The following is a 9,652-nucleotide window of genomic DNA, read 5'->3' as shown; positions in this document are numbered from 1 at the left end:
AATCATCAATCCCAAATACTAAATACATATATATGAACATTGTTTTCACTAAACTAAATATTGATAGACAAAACATTGGCACCATAATTGCTTTGAACCCGACCTGTCACTTGTCCATCGTCGTCGAAAACTATTTAATTACCTTACTTAATTTTACCTCTATTTTGATCTTCCAAGGAATAATCTCTAATTGACTTTAATTCCACTAATTAGTATTCGCCGGCCTTAGCTAGCTAGCTGACCGGCAGGTTTAGCATTTTAGCTATCTTAAGCTGCAGCAGGTAGTAGCATATATATGCCATCCGTCACACGTAAATGGGTGCGTAGGCTAACGGCTCAGCTCAGCCGTGATCCCGCGGACGTTTCCGGCGTTTCGGCGCGGCGCGTGAGGGCGAGCCCGAGACGTACGACGTTGAGACGGCCCGGCGTGTCGCGAGCGTTTACAAGTAAAACCCGTAGTAAATACTCCATCCGTTTTTTAGTGGATAACATTATTAACGTTTTAATACTATTTTCATCTAAAATAAGTGCTGTCATGAGAATCCGTGTTCAATGTTTAACCGTCCATCTTATTTTAAAAAAATTACTCCCTCCATCTATTTTTGATAGTCATATTTTTAAATCTGAAAATTTTATTTTTGATAGGCATATTTCAATCCAACAACCTATCATCTTAATGATTTTCTCGAATTTAATATATGACTCTTCATTCTTCCACACATGATTGGCTATATGGGCTTTGAGAAATGTAAATATTAATGAATCGCTTGTTTACGAGGAATGACTAGTAGCATGCTTAAATGAATGATAAGTAGAACTACTTATCCTTGGTCTGTGTGTCAAGATGAAATATGACTATCAAAAGTAGATGGAGGGAGTATAAAAAAATTTAAAAAAAAGTCACACATAAAGAACTATTCATGTTTTACATCTGCTAACAACAAAAATACAAATCATAAAAAAAATTAATAAGACGAACGGTCAAACGTTGGATATAAATAGTGTAAAACTGCACTTATTTTAGAAAGGAGGGAGTACATGTTTAACTATTCGTCTTATTTAAAATATTTATATAAATTTATAAAATATACATCATGGTTAAAATATTTTGTATGATAAAACAACTCACAATAAAATAAATTATAATTACGTAAATTTTTTAAATAAAAAAGTAATTAGATGTGTGAAAAAAAACGGAGGTAGTAATAGGCGTTCGATCGAGTCGTCGTTACGGCGTGGACCACGGCGTGCGTGACGGCGCGCGCCTCAGCTCACCTAACCCCGGGTCGCCGTCGCGGGCCACCCGGTCACACGCGGTGCGCGCGTCCGATCCATCTCCTCTCCGTTTCTCTCAGCTACTCTCGCCTGTACACACACTCGCGGGTAGGGAGCCGGAGCGAGTTGGCTTTGTTGTGTTGAGCCCTTTCCTGGGCCTATAAATTCCGCATCACGCCCAACGCATCCCCTCCCCAGAAGAATCCCAGCTACCAAATCGAACCTACCAACTCATTCCCGATCGATCGATCTTAAAAAAAAAACTAATCGTAACTTTTCTCTCTCTCTCCTATCTTTAGAACTAGCAGGTAGCAACTGCTTCGAGTGTAGTGTGGTGAACGTACGATCTTTCGTTCGTTCATCAAGATGACCGTGATCGACGGCGCCGTCGCTGCCGACGCCGGCGGCGCAGCCGCGGCGGTGGTGCAGCCGGGGAACGGGCAGACCGTGTGCGTGACCGGCGCGGCCGGGTACATCGCGTCGTGGCTCGTGAAGCTGCTGCTTGAGAAGGGCTACACTGTCAAGGGCACCGTCAGGAACCCAGGCATGCACACACACGGACGCCATAAGCTACTACAGCTCGTTCGTTTTAGCTAGAGGCTTATAGTTATATGGTGTGTGTTGCGTTGCGTGTGCAGATGACCCGAAGAACGCGCACCTGAAGGCGCTCGACGGCGCCGGCGAGCGGCTGGTGCTCTGCAAGGCCGACCTCCTCGACTACGACGCCATCTGCCGCGCCGTCGCCGGCTGCCACGGCGTCTTCCACACCGCCTCCCCCGTCACCGACGACCCCGTACGTCCAACCACACAACCTCACCTCACCTCGCCTCGCCGCCGGCCGACACGGCGGCGACACCACCATTATTTTCTCGGTTTCTCACGCTGTTCATCATGGGCGCCCATGGCGTACGTTAATTAGTTGCGACTGACACGAGTAGCGCATTGCATGTGTCTTTTTGCAGGAGCAGATGGTGGAGCCGGCGGTGAGGGGGACGGAGTACGTGATAAACGCGGCGGCGGAGGCCGGCACGGTGCGGCGGGTGGTGTTCACGTCGTCGATCGGGGCGGTGACCATGGACCCCAACCGCGGGCCCGACGTCGTCGTCGACGAGTCCTGCTGGAGCGACCTTGACTACTGCAAGGAAACCAGGGTAGGTGCATCTGCAAAATCTAATCTAATTTCTTGATGATCTCTCTCTGCCCTTAATTGCACGTACTAATTAACCTTGGATACCTTTTGCTTCATCATGTTATTGTTACCTTTTTTGCTTTGGTTCTTTTCACTGAGAAAATGGAAAAAGAAAAAAAAACTTTGTATGGATATGAATTATTACATGCCACTACCTAGCTAGCTAGTACTACCAACCATGACTCAAAAGAATTATTATGTCTGGCTTTTGAGCCAACTCATCGATCGATTGCCTGTGTCGACGTGAGCACTAAGGTTAAAAGCTGCTTCTTTTTTTTTCTTTTTTTTCTTTTTAACTAGCGACGTGCACCGGCAAAAGGACATGGTGAGATTAAGTTTGGGTGTTACTCACGTAAAGCATGTGACCAATCCGGATCGATATGATAGGAACACACGTAATAACACGCCATGTAGCTAAGCGTGACACCTCGGAGTTTTCTCTGCCTTACAGTGAAGGACTAGGAAGTAGTAACATGATTAGCTTGGACGTACGACTTATTTTATCCATTACAATATATCCACACTATTTTTTTTTATGGAAACGGCAATTTTAATATATTTAATTATATTTTATTTAGTTTATATATATTAGTATAACATAAGAATCTATTTTGGAAATTTTGGGAATTTAAGATAGTTTGTGGCTCACGATTGTTGTGGTTAATTAGTAGTTAAATTACTATTAATTAGTGGTTAATTATATGGAATTTTCGAACATGCATTCAGCATCGAAGCGTACAGTTGATCCAACAGACACACATGTGCGCCGTAGAGGTTACAATAACTAGAAGTCCAACGCACCCAGCCACTGGAATTGAACGCCGGCACGTCATTTATTACCGATGAGTCAACGGTCAACCGTTAATTAATCAGTTGTAGTAGTAGCTGAACGCATGCATGCATGGTCACGATTTTCAAGAACCCAGTAATTGGCCTCTAATTTGTTAGTTTCTGGAAGGAAAAAAGGTTTACCTTGTGGACAATTTTTGGCTTTTTGCATCGCAATCCGTCGGGAAAAATTCAAGTAGTATTTTTTTTAACTATAAGAAAAACTATTTTTAAGAGCTACTGTACTTTTTTCTTAGAAAGCAGATCACAGCTGAGTGATCCGGCAATATATACTCCCTCCATCCCAAAATGTTTGACGCTATTGACTTTTTTAAACATGTTTGACCGTTCGTCTTATTCAAAAAATTTAAGTAATTATTAATTCTTTTCCTATCATTTAATTTATTGTTAAATATATTTTTATGTATACATATAGTTTTACACATTTCACAAAAGTTTTTGAATAAGACGAACGATCAAACATGTTTAAAAAAAAATCAACGGCGTCAAACATTTTGGGAAGGAGGGAGTATCTTTCAAAGCAATATATGTTAGGCGTGAAGAAATTAATATTGTACGACGCCGAAGGTAACACATCTTTCATGTTTTAATTTAGCATACAAATATTAAAAACATTGGCATGTTTCGGCAGGCAAAAGAATAACATATGTATATACTGGCCTCGATCGTCGCAATTATGGAAATAAATCAAACACACGTGCATACGAAAGCGAAACCCAATTTAATTTCTTGTGATTTTGTAATATGAAACCGAAATTTGACTCCCAAACCTAAAACTGTACCGCGTCCCGCATAATTTTCTCGTGGATCCCCACAGAGTAATTAATTCTTCTCTGAAAGAAAAAAAACCTAGTACCGATTTTTCACGTCGTATTCCATCAGCATGTCCTAATTAATTCACCCAATATTTGTAATAGCTTTGCAATAGCCTTCGTTAAAGTCAAGATACAACCACCAGAATCTTTCGGAAATGTTCCTAAGGATAGAGTGACCGTACATTTGTAGGGGTAGGTGTGCTTCCATTGTGGATATACTGACCCAATTTTTTTTAGAGACACTCAGAGGTAGAGTTTACGTGTATTCATTTGTAGGGATGAGTACGAACTCGTTGTGAACGCGTTTGTATTATGTATCTTTCTTCTTAAGGGTAGCTTAGGTTTCAGGACTTTGCGCTTCAACATAAGCTACGAACAATTATTTGCAATACTTATCCTGTAAAGTAAAAGAAAATGAAAAAAAATATATGAAATGATGGTGCAGAACTGGTACTGCTACGGGAAGGCGGTGGCGGAGCAGGCGGCGTGGGAGGCGGCGCGGCGGCGAGGGGTGGAGCTGGTGGTGGTGAACCCGGTGCTGGTGATCGGGCCGCTGCTGCAGCCGACAGTGAACGCCAGCGTCGCCCACATCCTCAAGTACCTGGACGGCTCGGCCAGCAAGTTCGCCAACGCCGTCCAGGCCTACGTCGACGTCCGCGACGTCGCCGCCGCCCACCTCCTCGTCTTCGAGTCCCCTTCTGCCGCCGGCCGCTTCCTCTGCGCCGAGTCTGTCCTCCACCGCGAGGGTGTCGTCCGCATCCTCGCCAAGCTCTTCCCCGAGTACCCTGTCCCCACCAGGTAAAATTAATTTCATCTTTATTACTACATTCGTTTCAGGTTATAATACTTTCTAATATTGCCCACATTCATATAGATGCTAATGAATCTAGTCACACATATATATCTAGATTCATTAACATATACTCCCTCCGTACTCATAAAGGAAGTCGTTTAGGACAGTGTTTAAGTCAAACTTTCGGAATATAAATCATGAATAACTCTCAAGTTGTTGGGTTTGAAAATATAAAAATTATATAAATAGATTTTTCTTGAAAAATACTTTCATAAAAGTATACATATATTACTTTTTAATAAATATTTTTATAGAAACAAGAAGTCAAAGTTGTATTTTGGAGACTGTGTCGCTGTCCTAAACGACTTCCTTTACGAGTATGGAGGGAGTATATGAATATAGGCAATACTAGAAAGTTTTATAATATAAAACGGAGGTAGTACTTCTTAATTAATTACTTCTCCTAATCACGTCATCACTACATTACCACCATCATGCTAACTACTCTCTTCAGTATCAGCATTTACTGTGTGCTGTTAACTATAGTTGATCACTCGTTAATTTAACCCCGTATTAGGGTATGTTTGAGAGAGCTTCTAGCTGCTGCTGTTTCTCTCAGAATTAGAAACTTTTTCAAACAGTTCAGTTTTTTGTCTAGATTTTGAGAAGCTATAATTTAAGAATCCAGAAAATGAACTAGAAGTTAGAAGCTAGTTAGAAGCTAGCTACCAACCAGCTGCTTATTAGAATCTTACGTTTTCCGAACATGCCCTTACTCCCTTGGTAGGAGTTGCGACTTCTCCTAATTAATCACGTCATTAGTACTACACCCCCACCACATCATGCAAACTACGTACTGGTATTCTCTTAATTGTCGGCATTAACGTACGCTGTGTTGTTAACTATAGTTATAGAAGTAGTTGGTGCGTCTGTGGTCACGAGAAACAGAGTCTAAATTGATTATGAGTTTCATGTTTGCTTAATTAGTTCATTATTTGTTCTCTAATCTCCAGTGAAAGGGGTGTTTAGCCATTAACTAATGACTAATTAGGTAGCAGCTGCTAGTAATTAATTTGGTGGGATTGGTAGGTAAGGATGGATAAGACTTGCCTACCAATTGCAGCATCAGCTCAGGTTCAGGTGAACCAACTCCGTTTCAGTCCGGTCTGACGCTAGCTAGCTTGAATTTTTACTCAAAGTAAAACACCACACTCAAATTAAGGCCTCAAAGTAATTCTAAGCAAGTTCATCGCACTAGGTTACATACACATATGAACAAACAACATCGTGATCGTCTACATGAGATCCAGAGATCGAGAGATTTGTGTTGGTGGCAAAAGTTGATCGATTTTCCATGCAACTTGTGCCACACAAATACAACCAAAATCTGCACACGTCCATGTCGACCAAAGTTGGTGTGAGACTGAGAGGGTTGAGATATATTCCCCTGTAAGCCACAACCAAACCCTCTGCTAATCTTCTACTCTGTCTCTGTCTCCTTCCTCTCGATCGCATCAGCGATGATCGATGGAGATCAGCATCATCGAGATCACCATCACGATCGATCGGGTAGAAATGCGTAGCATCAAGAGAGCGTTTGTTTTCTGAAAATTGAGTGTGGCGGTGTCGCGTTGCGATCCAAGTTGGTCCGCATCGTACGTGTCAGATTGTTCGTTTGTTTCTGTGGCTCTGCATTTTGTCGTCGCTGGCAAATCACACGTACGGCTGGGTACTACTAATAACCTTTTGAGAGTGTCATGTCATCGCCTATGCACGCATGACTTCAGAGTCCTGAAGTGTTAGTTTTTAGTTTGCATGTTGCGATCGTACATCATTTTGGAAATGGTTTTAGTGTCCGCCAACTGCTACAAGGATTAGTTGTCTAATGGACGTCATAAGATGGAAATGCTGATAATTGTTAGTATTTAAGGCGTTATAACTAAAGAGTACGTAGATGATGCAAATGCTAAGTCCTCATACAAAAATGCAAACCTTTCTTGACTTTGGGAATTAGCTGCTTGTGGGAAGAAGTCCTACCAATCCTGGACATTTAGGAAGGGGTAGGTCGGAATAGTGGAATTTTCTAGGAATTTTTCTTGGTTCTTTTCTCAGAGAATTTTTTTTCCTTAAACTGTTTGTTTATGAACAGAAAAAAAATTATTGCTTTAGTTAAGCCCTGCCTTAGACGTCTGGTGAGCAGTGTCTATGCAGCTCTTGAGTCCTAATGGGTCTCACCTAATCATATATTGTTTGTTAGCCACACACAAAGGGTTACTTGGGAGAAAGCATGACAATCCCTCTTGCAATCATTTGCTCTGACTTCTTTCTAGTATCTCGACTCAGCTAGTGATATAATAGTATTAATCAAGGAGAAATTACGTCATGCTTGAGTATGTTAACTCCTTTTTTCTAAAACAAGAGGAAGCTTCACTCAGAAATACGCAAACAAGAAATAAATATTGACATCTAGGAGTACAAAATCAATCGGAATAGCCTGATTTCAATGCACAACCTGACAAGCAACCAAAACGCAGGAATATTCAGCTTTGCTTTTGTCAAAACGTCGTTACAGCGGGGTTGGACTAAGAGCACCCACCCCACTTGCTAATATTACTTTTCAACCGGTATATCCCGTAAAAACCTTGCTGAATTTGGCTCATATTTATTCAAGATCCTGAATTGTCCACATGATTGTTTCAAAGATACCATGCCTGACTACATGTACGTGAATAAACAGTCTAACTCGATGTCGTAATCTTACCAAACCTCTTATACTACCTTCAAGGGTCACCAATACGTAGCATGATGTCAGGTCAGGAACTCGGGATGCTTTAATTGGGTCCAAGGAGACCAAGGAATCTCAAGCTCTTCACAAGTCAAGCCAATCGTGTTTACACCTGAATTAAATCCCATATACTCCCTCCATTTTTTAATAAACGACACGTTAACTTTTCACATGTTTGACCATTGTCTTATTCAAAAAATTTACATAATTATAATTTATTTTGTTATGGGTTGTTTTATCACTAATAGTACTTTAAGTGTGATTTATATCTTATACATTTGCATAAAATTTTTGAATAAGACGAATGGTCAAACATGTGAGAAAAAGTCAACGGCGTCATCTATTAAAAAACGGAGGTAGTATAATTTTTCTAGTTAATCGAATTCCCCCAATTTGTGACCTGCCATAGGATTTGTTATGTAAATAGGTATATGTTAATGTTCCTTTTCATTATGAATCATAATTGTATGGCCAACCATTACGGATCACAAGATAATGCGAGAAAAAAGAAACAAAATTTTCGTGCATTACCTCTGAACTGTTACTGATCCTGTGTTGCCATCAGGTGCTCCGACGAGAAGAACCCCAGGAAGCAGCCGTACAAGATGTCGAACCAGAAGCTCCGGGACCTGGGGCTGGAGTTCCGGCCGGCGAGCCAGTCGCTGTACGAGACGGTGAAGTGCCTCCAGGAGAAGGGCCACCTGCCGGTGCTCGCCGCCGAGAAGACGGAGGAGGAGGCCGGCGAGGTCCAGGGCGGGATTGCCATCCGAGCATGAGGAAAACAGCAGAGCAAAAGAGCAGGAAAAATGTCCATATCGTGTTAGTGTTTACCGTGCTGTAAAACCAAAGTAGTAGTGTTCGCTGGTTTGTCTGGTCTGAAGCCCTGTAATACACCCCTGTTGTTGTTACATGTGCACCAGAGTGACCGAATAAGTATTTCTATGAAGTTCTCTATGTTCACAACTGATTTGTGCAAAATTTGCTACCAAGACAGCAGGTTGTGAAAACCCACACACCGATATAATCGTGCAGCACCGTTTGCTTAACAATAGTAGGGTGCAAAGCAAAACTGGAAATGAACGTACGAATCTACGAACAAAATTTGGCGAGAGAAAGCTCTAGATTACACAGAATATACAGCATATCGAATAAACTTAAGAAATTAAACCGTGTTTGTTAGCACTGACGTGCAGAATATTGAGCAATATTATTTGCCGGTGCAAGAGCAACTTCATAAAAATCTAGACTACAGAATATACAGCATATCGAATAAACTTACAAATTAAACAGTGTTTGTTAGCACTGACGTGCAGAATATTGAGCAATATTATTTGCCGGTGCGACAGCAACTTCATAAAAAGACAGTCTGATGTCCTTATTTGCCCGTACCATTAAAATCACAATACTGATCACCACAACTTATATAAAACACTAAAGCAGTCATTGACTGTCACAAGGTTTCATAACTTTCAAAATAGTTGTAGAAAAGAACAAAGAATGCAACAAAGAGAATTTAACAAAGAGGCTGGAACTGTTAAACTAATGAGTTGGTGGGGGCAAAAGTTAGAAGTAGAAAGCAAGGAACACGTAGTACAAAAATGCCCCTACTAACTCCAAGGAATTAGAATCTGCATCTTGAATGGATAGAAGCAATTCAACTCTGGTTCTAAATGGAGTGGTGTTCCATCATTATCAATAGAGATAGCAACAAACCTTACCAACCAAAACCAACACAAAACATGAAAACAACATAGTCCTATCCAGATAAGACATCCCAGAATTCACTCACAATATATAAGTATAGGGGATATAATAAAATACTCTTGGGGGCGGGTGGGGATGGAAGATAAGATTTCTCATCCTTGTAATCATATACAGTTTTTCTGGCCTTATATTAATCATGTACAATTAATTCTGGCCTTATATTTGGTGTAGAAGGGCATAAG

At 41.2% G+C, this 9,652-nt stretch overlaps 1 protein-coding gene across 1 annotated transcript; it reads left to right on the top strand.

Moving 5' to 3' along the window:
• Positions 1-1,451: 1,451 nt before the first annotated feature.
• Positions 1,452-8,669, top strand: LOC127781706 (cinnamoyl-CoA reductase 1-like). The gene is made up of 5 exons (XM_052308717.1): positions 1,452-1,819; positions 1,914-2,068; positions 2,238-2,426; positions 4,574-4,926; positions 8,272-8,669. Exons 1-5 carry the CDS (start codon positions 1,642-1,644, stop codon positions 8,480-8,482), a joined length of 1,086 nt encoding a protein of 361 aa, XP_052164677.1. The 5' UTR covers positions 1,452-1,641; the 3' UTR covers positions 8,483-8,669.
• Positions 8,670-9,652: the final 983 nt, after the last annotated feature.

The sequence above is a fragment of the Oryza glaberrima genome, chromosome 8, assembly GCF_000147395.1.
Source record: "Oryza glaberrima chromosome 8, OglaRS2, whole genome shotgun sequence".
Classification (NCBI taxonomy): Eukaryota; Viridiplantae; Streptophyta; class Magnoliopsida; order Poales; family Poaceae; genus Oryza; species Oryza glaberrima.
Note: the sequence above shows the minus strand (reverse complement) of the source record. Positions and strands in the feature narration are given on the sequence as shown.